Source organism: Belonocnema kinseyi, chromosome 1 (genome assembly GCF_010883055.1).
Source record: "Belonocnema kinseyi isolate 2016_QV_RU_SX_M_011 chromosome 1, B_treatae_v1, whole genome shotgun sequence".
Taxonomy (NCBI): Eukaryota; Metazoa; Arthropoda; class Insecta; order Hymenoptera; family Cynipidae; genus Belonocnema; species Belonocnema kinseyi.
This window is the reverse complement of record NC_046657.1, coordinates 114,560,262-114,581,102: the sequence shown is the minus strand read 5'-3', so window position 1 is coordinate 114,581,102 and position 20,841 is coordinate 114,560,262. Positions and strand designations below refer to the sequence as shown.

Genomic DNA, 20,841 nt, shown 5'->3' with positions numbered 1-20,841 from the left:
TTTTTTCATCTGTCACTCAAAAATTCTATTTTTAGATTACAAACTTACGTTAGATGCATTTTCCAGGCATTACATATGATAAATATAACATTTGAATATTTATATAATTTAAAATACGCGCGCTAACAGTGACTAATCGAGTAGCCGGTGCGACGCAAGCGCAATTCAAAAAGTTACCAAAATTGAGAACACTTGACTTGAGTGTTGACAGGCAGAGGCTGTATACATAATCTATTTTGCGAGGTAGAATTATATTAAATGTTTTTCAATAATCGCAAAGTTTGTTCTTTTACTAGACTTCTCAGTGTTACATCGTAAAAGAAATGCGAATTAAAAATCGAATTCGAAGACTGCTGTAGCGATTCAACTGATGAATTTTGTGTATGAAGGAATTATCTGATAAGGTAGGTTATGTTATTCTGAACTCCTCTCGGCTTATTCAATTATTTGATCTTTGAAAAAACAAACTTTTTACATCAAAATTTAACGTTTCTAATACTTCTAGACTTTTTTCTTGTTTTATTTCAATTATCCTCTCAATGTAGTAAAGTTGAACTTGAAAAATCTCAAATACTTGAAGAAGCCGAAAATCACTACTATAGATATTATCGAGTTTTAACACTTGTTGCTCTACAATTTTGCAATGTACCTACACAAATGGGATAAAAAATGAAAATTTCGTTTGTGTTTTTTTTCTAATACTGACTGATGAATACTAAAATTGAGGGGAAACTATAGAAACTTTAATCGAATTAACCCAACAATTTCCTATCATAACCTATTTTCGGTATTTTTTTCAAGAATCGCGACAGTGAATTGTTAACAAGCATAAAAAAACTACCAAGAATCCGTAACAGTAATAATCATATCTTGTGGACTTTTTTTAAGTGTAGGCGCAATTCTCAGCCGATTTTAATTAAACTTGATAGCTCATTGACCAATAGGGTGGTCCAATATTTTTCTTCGAATTTGCATGCAAATCGGATCCAAATTAATTAGAATGCGCACAAAAAATGTTTAGAAAAATATATAGAGAGTTTCAGAGCAAGCCCCATAATGTTTAACAGCTATTTTCCATATAAGAATAAGACGTTTTTCTCAGTTTTATTTAGAATCGCCAATATTAGGTGAATCGAGTTAAAACTCTACATTTCTCTTTACAATTACCCATAAAATAGGAATCAAAAATTATATTTTATATATCACCCCCATAAGTCTGTTTTATAGTGTCACGAAAAATTGCGTTTTGCCAGTTTTTGGTGATAATTATGATATTGACAATTAGATATTTTAAAAAATTATTTACACAATTGATATTGATTATAATAAGTTTCTCTTAGTATAGGGTTAGAAATTCGTGTTTTTTTCTGCACTTTTTAAATTTATTTCAATTTTTTAGTTAGAGTGAGGCAATAGTAAATTAAATACAACAAAAATATTTATTTAAACTACTTATTATCATGAATAGCAATATTGTATCAGAATAATGCTAAAAAACTGCAGTTTTTTTCTAAAATGTTCCACTTTTCAATTAGATTGAGATAATTATATTAAGTTATTCAATACATATTTATTTAAACATTTTATTATTATTTTTAATAATATTCATTTTGAATAATTCTAGAAAGTTGCGTAGTTTTCTGAAAATTCCAGCTTTACTTTGACTTTATTTAACAATAAACAATTAATATTAATTTATACAAAAAGGCTCTCAGTAACTACTTTAAGGAAAATGTACATTTAATGCGATCCATTTGAAATTTAAAGAATATTTCAAATATCTTTGATTTCAGAAAAATATATTGACAACAAAGAGATTGTTTAACAAATAATTCTCTCTAATTTTGATTCATTATTTGTTTATAACTAAAAACCTTCAGCAAAGAAAAAAGTTTCAGAAGCAGCCGTGATTTTCTAGCAATTATGTAAAAAAATAGTTATAAACTATAATAGATTTTTTTAACAATTATGTTTTTGCTCGATTGTATTAATTATTACCTCCTTCTAATTAAAAAGTTGACAAAAATTTGAAAAATCCAGAAAAAGCCGCAACTTTCTAACAGTTTTCAAAGAGAATATTATTTAAATAATTTAAAAAATGTTTAACAATTATCTTTTGGTTAACTTAGATAATATTTAATTGACTATTGGCTTTTTCTCTGCCTGAACAATTGAAAAAAATCGGGTTAAACTGCGAATTTCTGACTATTCTACGAGAAAATTGATAAAAACCTTAATAAATTGTTTAAACAATGTATGTAAACATCTACTTATCATTCAACTGTTATGTTCAAAATTCATATTTTCTTGCTGATAAGTCAACTGAAACTTTATTGGATCTTTCTTGGATAGAAATGCAAATTCAACTATTTCCTAGAAAATTTACTTTTTGTGTCAAATTCGTATTTTTGTATTGAAAAGTTCATTGAAATCCTTTTAGAAGAAAATTCAACTACTTTTTTTAAATTTTTTTTTTTGATTTAAAAATGTATCTGTTTTAGTAGAATTTTTATTTTTCTTCGGCAGAATGTAACTGTTCTGTTGATAATTTCCTAATCTTGTTGAAAGGTGATACTTTTTTTTTGCAAATTCGACTGTTTAACAGAAAATTGACTCATTTTTTACAATTTTATTTTGGAATTGGAAAGTGAACTGGAATCTTCTTTGGATTACAATTGAACTATTTTTTAAAAGTTTTTTTTTAACTGATCTGTTTTAGAATAAACTTCTTTCTTGAATAAAAATGTAACTATTCGGTTGAAAATTTAACTCTTTCAGAGTGACAAGTAAACCGGGAATTTTTCGAGAGTGGGAAAAACCGGGAAATAACAGTGAATTTTTTTTGACCGAGACTTTTACAAATTTGCAGAAGAAAAATCTGTTAACGTTCGATTTCAACAGTTTTAAAAACATTTTTTACATTAAAAATTTTCCATTAAAAATTTTTATTTTTAAACTTACATTTTTAATTTAAAGAATTTTTGAATGTTTTCTTAAAGACTTGAGCAAATAAAAAATAAAAACTTTGAACGTTACAATTTTAATTGTTGTATTTGAAAAATGCTTAATTTGAGAGTGAAATTTTTAAATTGTGATGTATAATTTACAAATGAACATTTATAGACAAAATTTGAGTAATTTTAAGAGATATTTATGAGTTTTAAAAAGATAAAAAATTACCATCCAAATTTGACAAAGTTTTCTTAAAATCTTCTAGAATCTTTTTTGAAAGTTTTGTTTATATATTTTTAAAACTTTCAATATTCTCTTAAAATCATTTTTGAAAATTAAAAATTATTTTTAATTTTCCTACGAATCTTAAGAAAATGTGTTTATTCTTTTGAAGCCTTTCAAAATTCTTGAAAAGAATCTAATGTTTTGTTTAAAATCTGCGAAAATCTACATTTTGTTTTATATCAGGCTATCATTTCAAGTTTTACATCAAGTTTGAATCTTTTCAAAACTTCTACATATCTTTTAAAATTACTCAAATTTCGCCTACAAATAATAAATGTTAAATTGTTATTTATATATCCAAATTTTGAAGAAATGTTCTAAAATTTGCAGGATTTTCTGCTAATTATAGAAAAAAATAAAATAATTTTGACAGATGTTTAGAAGTTCTGAAAAAATTTCCAAAATAATTTTAAATTTAAAACAAATTTAAAACAACTTTTAGATGTCTCAAAATTTTGAAATAAAATTTTAAAGCTTTCCAAGGATGTTTAAACTATTTAAAAAGAAGATAATTGAATTTCTAATTTAGGAAGTATTCAGTTAAATATTTTTCAATTTACCAATATTTGATGTTTCTAGCTTAAAATTCTTTAAAATTGTATAATTTTGAAAATTTTAAAGTTCATTGATGATTTTTTTTATTTAGAGCATTGAAAATAATAACGTGGATTTATATCTTTTTATATCGAAAAATGTTAGTACCTTTAATTTTATACACGTAAATTATTGAGTATTTGAAGACAACATTTTTTAATTAAAAACATATAAATTTAAATTTTAAAAGTTTAAAATTTAACAGTTCCACTTTGAGTGCTTTCATTTTCAGCTCAGTTTTTATTACCTTTTTTGATTTTAACATTCAACTGCTTTAGCAGAAATTACATTTTTCTTGGATAAAAATGCAACTGTTTGGTTGCAAATTGATCTATTTTGTTAAAAAGTCACTTTTTGGTTAAAAATTCTACTGTTTTGTTGAAAATTGAACTATTTCGTTGAAAAATTACTTTTTCTTTGAATCTTATATTATGGCAGTGAAAAATGAACTGAAATCTTTTCTCTATGAAACTTGAACTTTAAAAAATGTTTCGTTTTTTATTAAAATTGAATCATCTGGCTTAGTACAAATTTCATCTTTCTTGGATAAAAATGAAACTATTTGGTAGAGAATTCAACTATTTCGTTAAAAGTTAATTGTTTTTGGCTGGAAACATTCTTCTTTTTTATATTTAAAACTCAATTTTTCCGTGGAAACTTATTCTTCATTAAAAAATTCATATTTTGATCTTGAAAAGTAAACTGGTATCTTTTTTGGATGAAAATTCAACTAGTTTTTTGAAAAAAAAATTTCAATCAAAATTCTTCTATTTTTAGATCAATTTCATTTTTTTGAATAAAAATGCATCTATTTGGTAAAGAATTCAACAATTTTGTTAGAAAGTCTTTTTTGTTGTTAAAAATTCATATTTTTATCTTGAAAAGTCAACTGAAATCTTTTTTTGATGAGAATTCAACTATTTTTTGTTTTAAATAAAAATTCTTTTTTAATTTAATTTTATTTAATTTTTTTGTTCAAACGTTTTTGTTTTGGTCATCAAAAGTCAACTAAAATTTTTATCTGAAAACTCAGCTGTTCTTGTTTGAAAATTTATATTTTTGATTTAAAAATTCATCTATTTTAGTAGAAATTTAATTTTTTTATCAAAACGCAACTTTTTGCTTTGCTTGAGTATTCAACTTTTTTGTTTGAAAGATTTGGTTGAACTACTTTGTTAAAAATCATTTTTTTAAAGATTTATATTTTTAGTTGAAAATTAATCTCTATGGTCGAAAGGTTAGCTTTCTTGAGAAGTGATCTTTTTAATTGAAAAGAGAACTATTTAGGTAAAAGTTTAACTCAATTGTCAAAAAATTATTTTTTTGTGTGAACTTTTCAGCAACTTTTCAGTGGAAAACACTTTTTTTTAAATTAATTTTTTAAATCAAAAATGTCTTCTTTGAATTTTTTCAGATTAATCTTTTTGAGGTTTAACAATTTAGATAAAGTTTTATTTCTTTTCTGAGTGAAAAGTATTTGTTCGTTTGAAAATTCGTCTTTTTGATTTTAAAAATCTTTTTTTTTTTGTATAAATTTCATCTTTTTTGATTGAAATATAAACTGACACTTTTTCGTTGGGAATTTATCTTTGTAGGTTGAAAATTCAATTATTATGTTAAAAATGTAGTTATTTTGTTGCAAATTTAAGAATTTGGTTAAAAAGCCATCTTTCATAGTGGAAACGACATTTTTTAAAAATAAATGAATAAATTTGAACATTTTTAATTTTAGTCAAGGAAAAATCAGGGAATTTTGAAAATGAAGTTCTCGGACACCCTGCCTAATTCTACTAGTAATAAGTTGCAAAACCTTTCGGGAAAATAAAAATTAGGTACACTAGGGGGGGGGGGATATTTTGTTATGTTTTGTTAAGGAGGGGGTCTTAGGGAGGTCCTATAATCTGTGACGTGATTTAAGTACGGCCCGAACTATGATTAAAATACATATTTTTTATATCATTTTTAAAAATGATTTTACTTCATCTGGATTTTATAGGTACACATCTTTATATCTTTGTATATGGGTGAAAATCAAAAAGTTGATAATATCATGTGTCTGAAATATTATACGCTTGTGTTTTAAGTTATTATCTTAATGCAAAAGTTTCACCAAGCGGATTTTCTACAATAAGATCTTATCTGCCAATTATTTTTAACTGATTTCGTACCGAATAAATGCAAACTAATGTCAGCGAGTAACGTGTCCAGTAACAGAAAAGCTTTTCATTAATTATTTGACTCATGAGTTTAATGTTCACATTTGAATTGCTAAACAATTCAGCCCTATTGAATATAGTTCAAGAAGTAAACATTTAGTTATACCTAATCTCGTTATTTGACAAAAATAACCAATTTAAAAGCCAAAAAAATCACACAACAATTTTTGATCATCCAGTAACATGATTTCATTATTAGAAAAATCATATTTTGGAGGTGACTTTATGCAGAAAATATTAATAAAAATATCTACTTCTTATCTGTAAAACAGGTATTGTCAGGTTAATCAAGACTGAGAATATTCCATAAAGTATTTTATGTTCGCTTATTTTTTAATTTAAAAATTATTTTAAATAAATTCAAAGTAATATTTTACTTATATTATAATTTTTGCAAAGTGATCATTATTTCTAAACATATAATCTTAATAAATAAACATAAAAACATCAAACTATTTAACGTCTTATAAAAATTAATCCTGAAAAATGTATTAAAATACCTTGAGAGCTTTTAAAATTCATTAAAATAATTGCAATTTTCGTATGTCTGATCAAATCATTTAAAATCCTTTAAAAACCTTCATACAACCTATGAGAATTTTGTTAAATACTTTTAAATCATTAGAACTCTTGAAAATTCCTTAGAATCTTTTAAAATACCCTAAAATCAAATTATTATTATACCAACAGGCTGCGAAAGTATTTATTTAAAACAATTTGCATATTTTAGAAATGTCAAATAAGCGCGATCTATGTAGCCAATCAGAAATTCGGCTATCCTCATTCTGATCGAGATCTTCAAGTTCCAGCCGAAAGTTCTTAGTATGCACGTGACATCACAGCGCCCTCCGCATGTATCTTTTTGCCGCCCAACTGACTATTCGGCCATATTGATACCCCAGACGGTCTTGTTTTGTATGAAAAGTGACTGTGTTTCTCAATTTTATTGTATTAATTATGTAACTTCTCGTTTTAACGATGGTTATTTGTGCCGTACTTGGCTGCTCTAAAAAACCAGCCAAGAATTCAGGAGTTCGTTTTTTTAACATACCGGCTATTTTAAGAAATCAGTGCAATAAAACTCTGGAATTATCTACTCGACGGCGAGCGCTTTGGATTAAACGTATTAATCGCACAAATTTGCAAGAAAAAGACTTGAAACATTATACTAAAGTTTGCAGTCAACATTTTATTTGTGGTAAGTAAAAATTATGTCGATTTTCTTGCTATTTTAACATTTTAGATTTTTGAACAACAGGAGCGTAGGCAGACAAAACATTCGGAAGGGATTTTCTACAAAAATGGTTTTTCTTTGAGATTTCCGAGTTTTTAATCTGACTTTCTAGCTTTCAGAAAACAATTTTTGTATTTTTTCAATATTTGAATTTGCAAATTGCAGTCTTCCAATTTTTTTAATTTTATAATTGCACATTTGCAGTATCAAATTGATGAAATTAAACATTTTTTAATAGTGTACATTTCAAGTTTTGCAGTACGAGTTTGCTATTTTTTCAATCATGTGTTGGTTGAAATATCAATTATTACATTTTTTGTTTGAGAATTTATCTTTTTTTAATAGAATATTCAACTGCTTGGTTGACAGTTGAACTACTTTTTTGAAAATTAATTTTCTTGGCTGATATTTCTTCATTTTAGTTTAAAATAGTTATGGTCGAAAATTTTGTTCTTCTAACCCTCTTATCTTTCTCTCTTTTATTTCCCAGGCAAGCCAGCACATTTATTTGATGACACAAATCCGGATTGGGCCCCCTGCATGCAGTTAGGTTATGAAGATTGTAAAGTAAATTCAACCGTGTCAATCTCAAGCTGCCATCGTGCCATAGCTCGCCAAGATAATTTTAGAAGCGTCAGATTATCCAATATGGAAATTGATGATCCGTCGGATTTAATTAATGAAGAAAAGGATTCAGAAGAAGTTTCATCATTGAATGAAAAAATGCGTATGTTAAAATAAATTCTTAGAATATGAGGAAAAGGTTAATATCTTGAATGAAGAGTTTGATGACAGCAAAAAAAAGGTTCGAGGCTAGGGAAAAGGAATTAATGGATAAAATTAAAATTCTGACTAGCGGCAATGAAGCAAGATTGCATGAGGCCGAAATTTTGAGAAAGAAACGGTCTGAAATGACATTGGACAAGATTACTTTGGAAGGAAAATATGCAAAGGTTAAATTTTACACGGGTGTTCCAACTTTGCAACTTTTGATGCATGTGTTTTTTATCTAGTTCAGGATAAAGTAAAGTCTCCCTTAAACTGATCTTTGTCAACATTTCAAGAGATGCTGGCTTAACACTTTGTTTTAATACACTAAATCCAGCCATCAGTAAAAAAAGGATGGGCCTCTGTGGACTTATAAGCATTGAATTATTTTTTTTGGTTAAAAAGTCTGTAGTATCTACCAAAATAAGTCAGAAGATCCAAAGCGGCCACTGCGGGAAGTTCATTTTCTTCTGTTGATAAATCGCTTATGTTCAACTTATATGGATCAAAACCTTTAAAAAACGCATCTCTAATTTTATGTCTAGTAAAATCATCATGCGTGAGGCTAGAAGAATATTTATTACCTTATATTTTCACATTTTTCCCTATTTTGTCTATATTGCACAATGACTTAGACTGGCTGAGGGGTATCAATATGGCCGCCGTTACAGCTTGTGGCAGTGCGGGCCGGAGAGTCAGTTTCATGAACCCTTCCATACCACCTACTTTCACCCTATTCGCTCTTTCTAATATTATTGTATTTTAATTTATTTTGTGTAATTTGTTCTAATTTCTGTCGGGATTTCACACTGATACGTCGAGCCGTTGGATGGTAAACCATCGGCCATGTCGCGTTCGGTTCATGGTATTTTGCGTTCGAGAAGTCGCGAAAACGTAATTGTAAAGATCTGTTTTAATTTGTGCGTAAGAACATTTTTTTTTATAGTTTTCATAGTTTAAAACAATTATTAAATACAAAAAATGAAGATTCACGGGAAGAAAATAAGAAATCAAGAAAATAATTCTTTTACTATGTCGTGTAAGCTTCAAAACATTATAAGCTTAAATAAACTTTAATTAATGCATATAGAACCAATTTGATGTGTCAATTGATAGAAATTCATTTTAACTTTATTTTTATGTCAAGATAAGTCAATGAAGGTTTATAATGTATTGAAACTAACATAAAATTCTAAAATAATTGTTTTATTGTTCTTGACAAAAACAGTTTTAACATAAAACGTGTTTTTTCACTGTATACGATGAGAATTCCATATTTAACACGTCATTTCTGATAAATCTTTATTTATCTGAAATAAGCAGAACAAGTCCATTCCATCTGCCCACGGAGCGGCAGTAAAATAGAACTTTATTGTACTGCGACGAGCGGCACCTAAAGTGACAGCATGGAGGAAGAAGTGAGTGATAAGTGAATATAAGTCATTTTTGGACTTCTAACGTCACCCCACGTGCGTGCGTATGCGTTACAATCCGCATATGCCAACATATGCTGTACGCAAAGTCTCAATTTGTAAACGTGTCGAGTCGAGCAAAGATGTCCAAGAGAAGAAATCCGCTAACGACATCGGTTAAATTCGGCATGCCTTGAATGCGGCGTTTGCGGATTTCTCTTGTTGTATCGAGGACTGATGCTTGACAACTTTACAGCGAAACTTTCTGCAAAGTCAGAAAGAGCACATGCTTTTTACAAAAAAGCGGCACTTGCGTTAATATCAATGTCTTCATATACCATTCTCATTTCACCTTCCCTATACTCTTCTCATTTAAATTAAATATGATAAAATCAGGTGAAAAGTTACATAAAATGTGATGATATTCCTCGAAATATATAAAATCCTTTGAGATCCTGGGATATTGATTAAAAATTCTTCGGAATATTTGGAAATGTTAAGAAATTCCTGAAATCCCTTTAAATCATTTTAAATATCATAAAATCTTTAAAAGCCCTATGAAATTCTTATAAATCTTTATAAAGTTTGAGAACTTCACAATCACAATACATTTTTTTCAATTTCTTAAAATCTCTTGAAACCTTTGAAATAATATTAAATCTCAGTCCGATTCCGGTAATTAATGCTTAAGTAATTCTATTATATAGAATAATAATAGTAATATAACTTTAATGCTTATATTTTAAGCATCAAGGAGCAGATTTAATTATTATTTTGACGTACAAAATATCGTAAATAGTTTATATTATTAAATACTAAACATTATAACATAAGAACGTACTTCTGTACTGAGCCTGTAACGTTCCCAATTTTTAATCCAATCTTATTTTTTCTTGGTCCTTATGCACCGGAAAATGTTTGCTTCTTAGAGACTGGGTCGATAGGGGTGAGTTTGATACGAAATAACAGAATTAGACTTTGATTAATGATATCTCAAATACTTCAGACGATTCTCTTATTTAAAATTGTTCAAAAATTATATTTGGACTTTCTACTTTTAATCGTTGACCTCTTTAATCAGCAAAAAATTGACTGCAGAAATATTTTTTATTTTCTTTGGTCGTGTGTTGACGAATTCAAACTTTCCGTCATTCCGATTAAGTGTGAAAAAACACTAAAATTTAAATTTTACCAGATTTTTCTTTCGTAAGTATAAATTGAAGGTCCAATGATTCTTATAATATATGTTTGCTTCCAATTTATTGTTATAATGAATGCTAATATTTTAAAGAAAATGAATTTTATATTTGAGTATTAAGCTGTTTTTTTGAAAGTTTGATGGTTTCATTGAAAATTTGACTATTTTCTTTGTGTGTATGTGTGTGTGTGTGGGGGGGGGTCCTTTGACCTTCATTAAGGTACTAATCCTAATTAGAAGGTCAAAAAAACCTGTATTTTCAAGAATTTTTTTCTCAGCTCTTTTATAAGATAAAGATATCAGACTTTTTAAATTATATTTATGCATGTTTTTACATCAAAAAACTTTCTTTTTTTTTAATTTTTAAATGATGTCCAGGAAGCGGCAAAGTGAAGCCTAAAAAAAAAGTTGTTGTATGGCCGACAGTTAATCTCAGGAACGGCAAGTCTAACTTCCATCATTTTCAACAGAGACATGCGCCTTCGTTGAAGATAGCCAATGATATTTAGAATGCTAATTCCGTTACTTGTTTACCAACAAACTTATGTTTCGGCACGATTGCCCAAAGTGTTTTATTGAAACACTCATTGTTGTTTTGAGTATTTTTTCCTAAATAACGTTTCAATAAGTCCTCATTGGTCAATTTTTCGAAAACTGGCTTGATGTATTCTCCAACTTCTTCGCTGAGAGCCGGTTTGTGTTTGAACGGTTCATTTCTCACAAAAGATAGCATGTGACTATAGTCCAGATGAAGGATTTGAGAAAAAAATTCGTAAAAGTAGCAATTTTTTTCACAGATACGTTGACAATGGCTTTATAAAGATATTGTAAAAAGTCCCCAAACATACGTGTAAGGCAAAGTTCCGAAATTCTGGAAAGTGTTAAACAATAACATGTTCTTTAAAATTACTCGAGAACTGTTGATTTTAGGTCGAATATGGTGATATGAAAAAATGTTCATAATTTTATAGTTCACAAAAAAGGTTATATCTGTTGTGGACTTATTATCAACGGCTGCCGTATGAAATTGGATTAGCTGCACAATTCTTTTATTTCTGAACAGATAAAATAAAATCTCAAATATCCTGGAAAAAACGTCGGAAATATATCAGGCGATTTGTATTAGAGCAAATGCAGGTTCCTGTTAACAAAAAAAACGACTAAGTCATTTGCATGACAAACTATCAGTATAATATGAGCTCAACTTCAGTGTAAATTTCAAAATTTAAGCTATGATATCGGAAGCAGCAGTGATTATGAGTCCTAATTGCAGCAATGGGAGCGGGGGCGAGAACGGTTACCTCTTTTGATGATATTGAACCCTTCGAAATTTTTTTGCTCACTTTTCCCGACAATAGACTGGCCTTCGGGTGGTCGTGACGTCACTGCAATGCAGGTTCTCAAGGAGGAAAATTGCAAAAATAAAAATAAAATTATAAAATGCAATTAATGCAATGCATATTAAGCCATCTTTTTATTTTATGAAAAATATATTCTGCTTGATAATTTGAATAAGAGTAATTACAAACATATCCTTAAGAACCTATAAAAAAACCATAATTACAAAAATGAATTTTTTATTTTTAAAGGCAGTGAATACGACAATTAACAGTAAATATAACATAATTTTGAAATGTCTGTAACTCGGATTAATTTGTACTTTATGCCCTAAGCACTAGAAAATTGTGATAGAATTTACTTCCCACGTAGAGGTTAAAAACTTTTCATCATTTTAAATTCTCATTTAAGAGTTAAATCTACTATGTCAAGATTCTTTTTGGTAGTGTTAACAACATTCTATTGAAGTAGACTGGGAAAATATGGCCGCTCCCGCAAAACACGTTTTTTATTATTGCTTGCGATGAGCATAACTCCCGGAACGATTGTCTGCAATTCAAAATCCAATAGTACAAGTATTAGAGTTGCTACAGGCCTGATGGTTCCGAAAAATTAGGGAATGTCACGGAAAACATGATAGAGTTCGTGCATTTTCGATAAAGTGAAATTATATGCATTATTATAATTAAAAATTGCAACTATTTAGTTGCAAATTAATCTGTGTTTGTTAAAAATTCAAATTATTTAATTGCAAACCCTTTTTATTTCACTGAATTCAACTATTTTTTATATATAATTAAAATTCTTTTTGAATAAAATATCACGTTTCTCGTTAAAAAATTATCTTCTTTGATTAATAATTCCATTACATAGTTGAAAGTGAAACTACTTTGTTTAAAATTAATTTATTTGGTTGATGACTGATCATTTTAGCTGATAAACATTTTTTTCAAAATTTAATTACTTTGTTGAAAATTAAGATTTCTAGTTGACAATTAATTGTTTTAAGTCGAAATTTATTTTTCAACTAGATAAATGATGAGTTGTTAAAAAAATGGAACTCTTGAATTTCCTACAAAACAAATAATTTTTCAACGAAAAAGATTACGCTTCTATCAAAGAATAAGGTAACTTTTGCACAAAAATTGGAATAATTCGAGTCAATTTTTAAGTAAAATGATTAATTATTAAAAAAATATAATTATTACATGCATTCTTAACTGAAAAGATAAATTTTAAACCAAACATAAAATAGTTAAATTTTCAGTTAGTACAATAAATTGTTAACAACAAAAAACATAATAAAGAAATTTTCAGCAATATAGTTTAATTTTCTAGCAAAAAAAATTAATTTGTAACCAAAAAGATAAATTTTTAACAATTGAGAGTACGCTTCTAACAAAAAAGACGAATTTTCACCTAAAGCAGATAGATTTTCAATTAAAAATAGAATAGTTAAATTTTCAGTAAAAAAATGAAATTGAATTTCCAACGAAATAGTATATTTTTTAACAAAAAAGATTAAATTTATATTTAAAAAGATCAATTTCCGACAAAAAATTGCAACAGAATCATTTTCAGTTAAAGAAATGAATTGTAAATTAGAAAAAAATTATTTTCAACCAAAAAGATGATTTTTACACAAGATACAGGCAATTTTCATTAAAGTATTTGAATTTTTAAAACAATTTTAAACCACAAAATGAATGAGTCATCAAATAAATTAAGTTTAAACAAAATAGTTTCACTTTCAATTATGTAATGGAATTATTAACCAAAGAAGATAATTTTTTAACGAGAAACGTGAAATTTGATATTTTCTTCAAAAAGGATTTTAATTTTATACAAAAAATAGTTGAATTCAGTGAAATAAAAAGGATTTTCAACCAAATAATTTGAATCCTTAACAAACACAGATTAATTGGCCACTAAATAGTTGCAATTTCTAATCATAATAATGCAAATAATTTCACTTTATCGAAAATGCCCGAACTCCATGTTTTCCCTGACATTCCCTAATTTTCCGGAACCATTAGACCTGTAGCAAGTCTAATACTTGTACTTTTGGATTTTGAATTGCAGACAATCGTTCCCGGAGTTATCATGCTCATCGCAAGCAATAATGAAAAACACGTTTTGCGGAAGCGGCCATATTTTCCCAGTCTACTTCAATAGAATGTTGTTAACACTTTACACTATCAAAAAGAAACTTGACATAGTAGATTTAACCCCTAAATGAGAATGTAAAAAGATGAAAAGTTTTTAACCTCTACGTGGGAAGTCAATTCTATCACAATTTTCTAGTGCTTAGGGAATAAAGTACAAATTAATTCGAGTTATAGACATTTCAAAATTATGTTATATTTATTGTTAATTGTCTTATTCACTGTGTTTGAAAATAAAAATTTCATTTTTGTAATTATCGTTTTTTATAGGTTCTTAAGGATATGTTTGTAATTACTCTTATTCAAATTATCAAGCAGAAAATATTTTTCATAAAATAAAAAGATGGCTTAATGTGCATTGCATTCATTTTATTTTTATTTTTGAAATTTTCCTCATAGAGAACCTGCATTGCAGTGACGTAACGGCCATTAGGACTTATAATCACCGCTGCTTCCGATATCATAGCTTACATTTTGAAATTTACTTGTTTAAAGCTTTAAAAGAGGCCCTAAATATTATTATTCTGACCTACAAATTGGAAAACGTATTGTATGATCAAAAGCATCCCCTTAAACATATCAAATTGTACACTGAAGTTCAGCTCATTTTATACCGATAGTTTGTCATGGAAATGACTTAGTCGTTTTTTTTTGTTAACAGGAACCTGCATTTGCTCTAATACAAATCGCCTGATATATTTCCGACGTTTTTTCCAGGATATTTGAGATTTTATTTTATTTGTTCAGAAATAAAAGAATTGTGCAGCTAATCCAATTTCATATCGCAGCCGTTGATATTAAGTCCACAATAGATAGAACCTTTTTTGTGCACTATAAAATTGTGAACATTTTTTTACATCACCATATTCGACTTAAAATCAACAGTTCTCGAGTAATTTAAAAAAACACGTTATTGTTTAACACTTTCCAGAATTTCGGAACTTTGTCGTACGCGTATGTTTGGGGACTTCTTACAATATCCTTATAAAGCCATTGCCAACATATCTGTGAAAAAATTCTGCTTTTACGAATTTTTTTTTAGTGATATTTGTTCCCCGTTGACTGGACTACTAGCAGTTGCGTCAGCTCGGAGTGTGCGAACTACACATTATTTTCGGCTATTTAACACAGTTACAACTGGAATCTCTTAAAAATATTTTAGGAGCGAGTTTTTAAAGATCTAAGGAAGGGAAAAATACAATTAAAAAAAATTGATTTTTTTAAAATTCTAATTAGGATTAGTACCTTAAACCGGTAAAGATAAAACTATGTTCAAACCTTCAGATTTTAATTCTTCATATTTTTCGACGCAGTTTGAAGCGCGTATCAGATTTAACATGTATCACTTTTTATATTTGTAATCCAATTATTTTTCGAATTTTAAGGTTATATTAAAGATAGTTTTTAAAAGGAATAATGGGGTAAATCTGGCCACGATGTGATAGACTGACATGCGAGATCTTCCACCACGCGAGTCCCCTCTCGACGTCCGGTTTCAGCCAATCGCGCCCGGAATCGTTCTTCTCGCCCTAACCGCAGACGCCACAAAAGACGGCATGTGGGCCGAGCAAGACAGTTAGTTGATCTTCGAAAATTGGTAGGGACAGTTGAGGGTCTCTAGAATTATGTTTATCGTGACTCGCCGACTTTAAGGCACTACCGTCGGTGGTTTAACACCACTGACCGATCACGACGAGTCGGAGGTTTTGATACCTCTGGCGGTGGCTCGTGGCCACGACGAGTCGGAGGTTTAAATACCTCTGACGGTGGCTCTAAATGGAAAATCGGAACAGTCGTTATTATTCGGCTTAGTTTTGAATCCCATTTCTCTGATTTTTTTTCGCGATAATTTATATGTATTTTCGGGACTCGTCTGTTTAGTCATGTAACGTGACCGCGGTACTCGTCGTCTTGACTTCGATTTTCTTTTCTCGATGGCTCGAAAACGGAGTAAACTACGTAGGCGTCCTGGGAAAAATTTCAGGATTCGGGCTCACCTCGCCGCCGAGGCTGCACGTCAGCTAGAAGAAGCTAGGATGGAAGTTCTCGTGCGCGCGCCGGAAGTCCACGTGCCCGCGTCAGAGAAGCCGATCGCTACTCAATCTAAGAATGAAACCGAACTTTGTTCACCGCCCCCTTTTCCCCCATTTTGTTGCTTCTCGCCTTCCTTCTCACTGGGTAAGGTAACAAGGTTTTTTATACAGGAAAAAGTCCCGATGACAGAATTACAATTTCAAGTTTTCTAAAAGCATTTCAGTTACTGTAAATATAATTAATTAAAGCAATAATTAATGAAAGTCGCCTTTTCCCGACAAATAATGAAAGATAGCATCATTATGATGCAATAAAAAAAGTTTATAATCATATTTAAAAATTAAGCTCTAAACATTGAATAATGTACAAATTTTTAAATTTGACAATTTAAAAGTTAAAGACGTCAAGAAATTCAAACATTAAAAGTTTCAAAGGGATCACTGTGAAGGTTAATGTATTCAAAATATGTAAAACGATTTTAGAATTACCTAACTATTCAAAATGTGAATTCAATATTTTCTTTAATTAAGGTCTCCTAAATTGAACTAATTCTTACTATAAGTTTTTAAATTGAAAATATTAAAATAAAAATTTCGAAAATAAACAATTTGAAATATTCAAGGTTAAACAAAGAGTTGCGTAATTTTTTTTATTTTAGATCAAAATAAGTTTTGTATTTATAAATCTTAATTTAAAAAAAATATACTCAAGTTTATTAATTAAATTTTACTAAAAGTAAATTTTTATTTTTGCAGATAAAGGAACCATGGAAATTACGTTGCACCGTCTAAACGAAGGCGGGACTTTCGAAAATGAATTTCTAGTCCTAACAATACAAAAATCGGTAATTTTTTACACGTGTGGAATATTTTACGTATTTTTTAAACACCTAATATACTACTGGCCTAAATTCTACGTTTACTTACGTAAATCGGATTAAAAACAGGCCTGTGTTACAAATATCTTTCAAAAATCGTTAGAGAGCTGATTAAATTCCGAATCTGTTGAGCCCAACTTGAAATGTTTTCAGTAAATGGCGACCAATATAGCATATATGAAAAAGATCGAACTATTTTCCATTTTTGACCAATTTTTCATTCCCAAATTCTAGCCTCTAAATGCTTAAGGAAAGGCAATTAAATAAATTAAAACTCCGCTCAAATTAAGTATTAAATCTCTTTAAAATGAGACCAAGAACATAATAAAATATCTACTGGTTCTCGAATTATCAGAAGCAAATTTCGGTATTTCTCACATGCTATCTCGGTCCCTATTTATTGAAAATACTTCAAGTAGGGCTCAATCGACGTGAAATTTAATGAATCTTCTAACAAATTTTAAATAAAATAAATTTTCTAACCGATGTTGACAGTGGCCGTTAATGTATATTTATAATAATTTTAGACAGTTATGTATTTTTTTATATTTCCTCTTCTAGTACACCGCTGGCCGTAAATCTGACAACGATTTTGTGTTTAAATCTAAAGGAATTTCCCGAAAACACTGCATTTTTCATCACAAACCAGACGGCTTGTTCGTTGAAGTTTTGAAAGTACGCCACAATTTCACTTTAAGTTTGAAAACTGAGACTTCTGAAATTACTTTAAAAATTAAAAAGCAATATTTTTTTCTAGCATGAACAGGCCTTACAAGTTAATGGTGTAAATCAAATTAAAGGAACAGTTGTTCCTCTGAAAAATGGGGACATTGTTGAAATAGGAAAATCACACACATATAAAGTACAAATTGAGGTAAAAAGAAAATCTCTTGAATAGAAATAGAGGATTTTTTTTGCGGCTAATTTTTTTTGTTTAATTAATGAAAATATTTTCCTGCAGCCTCTGGCTCCAGATATCACCAACGAAAATCAACCTTTTTCTGATTTTTTGGGTTCACGGCCTGGAAATGCAGTAGTAAAAACAGAATCGTTTGATACAGATTTGAGTGAAACTTTACCTAATAATATAAGGATAAAATCAGAACTTGAGATTCCTGAATTTTTGGAAGATACAATTCTGAATGTCAGTTGTAGTGCAGAAGAGGTGGATCCTAATTTATCAGAGAATAGGATTAGCCACATGACGTTTGGAAGCGACAATGTGAATATTCCACTGCCATCGGTTAATATTATTAAAAGTGAACCGGATGAAAATCTTTTGAGTAAGTTAACTTTATTTTTTTAAATTTCTTCTATTCTTTAAAGTTTTATTATAACACATATTTAAAAAATGCTAAGGGTAATTGCCAAATGTTCATAATTTGAATTCATGAGATTTCGAAGAAAAAAATATATGTTTCCATATAATGAGTTCACAATTTTTGTTTAATTGTGGGTAATTCAGAAGAATACGAAATATAAAATTGAGAGGTGGCGAAGAAACATTTTTTATATCTATGACTTTTATTTTATAGGAAAATTATTACTGCCTAGCGTTTCTCCGAAATTTTGTATGAAGAAAATATAAGATTTGTGAAAATGATGTTTTAAAATCATTCTTACTTACATGTAGCAGTGCCTGGAAAATCTAGAATTGCTAGAGAGTTTTTATATACCTGGAAAAACCTGGAAAATTCAGGGATTTTTTTTTAAGTTACGGTATTTTTTCAAGAGTTTTTTGTTATTTAAATTAATGTTATTAACTGATAGTTTAACTATTCTATTTTTAGTGGAAAATGTATCTGTTTTAGTTGAAAATTAATGTATTTAGTTGAGAATTTGTTCTTTTTAATAGAAAATTAATCTTCTTGGTTGAAAAAGGAACTATTTTGTGGAAAATTTGTTTATTATTATTTTTTTTGCTACAAATTAATTTTTATTAACTATATTTTTTGTTGAAAGTTAATTTTTTATTTAAAAGTGTAACTATTCCAGTTAAATAACTCATCATTTTAATTAAAAAATCATCTCGTTGGTTGAAAATTAATGTTAAGTATTAAATTTTTGTTTAAAAAAATATCTTTTTTATTTGAAAATTTGTATTGTTTGGTATAAATTAATATGATATGAATTTTGGATAAAAAGAGTTAATTTACAACCAATTAGTGAATTTCCAACAAAGCAGTTAAATTTTCAGTTAAAAAATTAATTTTCAACCAGAAAAAACAGCGAATTTCAAGCCAAAAATTATGAAATTTCAGTCAAAAAATAAACTTTTAGGAAAGTTGTTTAACTTTCAACCAAAAAGTTTAAATTTCAACCTAAAAACATAAATTTTCAACAAAAAATGTAATGGTTGATATTTCAAGAAAAAGAATATTTTATATTTTAAATAAAAAAAAAACAGTTAGATTTAACCAATAAAGACGAATTTCAGGGAAAACTTGAATTCCGAACTAAACAGATTAATTTTTAACAAATTGTTAACACACAAAATTAATTTTCTTGAAAAAGAGGAATTTTCAAAAAAAATTCAATAATTTGCAACTAAATAGTTAAACTATTTTCAACTAAAATAGTCAACAAAAACACTAATTTTTAACCAAATAGTTGAATTTATTGCCAGATTATTCAATTTTCGAGCAGAAAATGCGAAAATTTTATAAAAAAGTTGAATATTCAACCCGAAAATATAAATTTTTAACGAAATTGTTGAATTTTCAACAAAATAATTTCATTTTCAACCTGATAATAAAATTTTCAACAAAAAAGACTTCTTCTTAACCAAAAACTTAATAGCAGACTTTTCAACCGAGCAGAATAAACTTTTAATCAAAAATATTTGGGTTTTCTTATTCGGTTCTATCAATTCAGTTTGCATTTAAGTTTACACTCACGTTTATCTGACGCGTTTTATATTGTTTTTTTCGAAAAAATAGAAAAAGTCGATTAAAAACGCATTTATTAGAACGAATTAAGGAAAACAGTTATTTTTGCATTATTAATAATATACGAAGAAAATTCTCCATGGCTTGAATTGCAGAAACTCTCGACAACGAAATATATTGTTTTTCGAGAAAACTAGGTGATGCGAATTTTTCCGAATAGCGAAAAAAAATTTCTACGAAGTTATATGTATTTGAACGTTGTGTTTTTGGTTTAAACTTACATTTTTTCTTTGAACCTCCATAATTTTTGACTTATTAGGATATTTATTGTTTTCTTTCTGATTCTGAAAGTGTTTATCGTTTAATTTCGAAATTCGTCTGAAAATTAATAAGTTTCCAAATTAAAAAAATCGCGGCTATTTTACTGAAAATATTAAAACTCGATTTTCTGAAGAAAAAAAAACACATTTCTATTGAAAAGGGTTAAACTGCGATATGCCACCTGGTGACAAAAATCCGAACTAGAAAGAATACGTACGATTTTTATTTGTGCGTAAAAGGAGGAGGGTCAATAAGGCCGGGTTTTGGGCCATCTACAGATTGGCCTCAAACATGTTTTATTTTATTCATCTAACTAGGTCTCATAACCCCTCAAAAGGATTTTTCCTTAGAGTGATCTGATTTCAAGATATAGTCATTCTTAAGTTCGTACGAGGGTGGATTGATAAGTTTCCGGCCTGACCAAGAAAAACAACTTTTTTAAGAATTTTTTTTTTTAATTTCTCAACATAATCTCCTCCAAGGCTGATACATTTCTCATAACGGTGTTCTAGTCTAGTAATGCCATCTCTATAGAATGATTCGTCAAGCTCCTCAAAAT

At 28.4% G+C, this 20,841-nt stretch overlaps 1 protein-coding gene across 3 annotated transcripts in view; it reads left to right on the top strand.

Moving 5' to 3' along the window:
- The first annotated feature begins 237 nt into the window (after positions 1–237).
- LOC117168777 overlaps positions 238–20,841 on the top strand; it is a 52,706-nt gene continuing 32,102 nt past the window's right edge. The window contains exons 1-5 of one of the 3 annotated variants that reach the window (XM_033354572.1): positions 238–404; positions 16,952–17,040; positions 17,635–17,748; positions 17,831–17,947; positions 18,035–18,356. In XM_033354572.1, coding sequence (XP_033210463.1) covers positions 16,963–17,040; positions 17,635–17,748; positions 17,831–17,947; positions 18,035–18,356 — 631 coding nt within the window. In that variant the 5' untranslated portion in view covers positions 238–404; positions 16,952–16,962. Of the gene's footprint in view, positions 405–7,986; positions 8,009–16,951; positions 17,041–17,634; positions 17,749–17,830; positions 17,948–18,034; positions 18,357–20,841 lie in introns of those variants that run through there. The other 2 variants (XM_033354562.1, XM_033354582.1) reach the window with 2 other exon arrangements.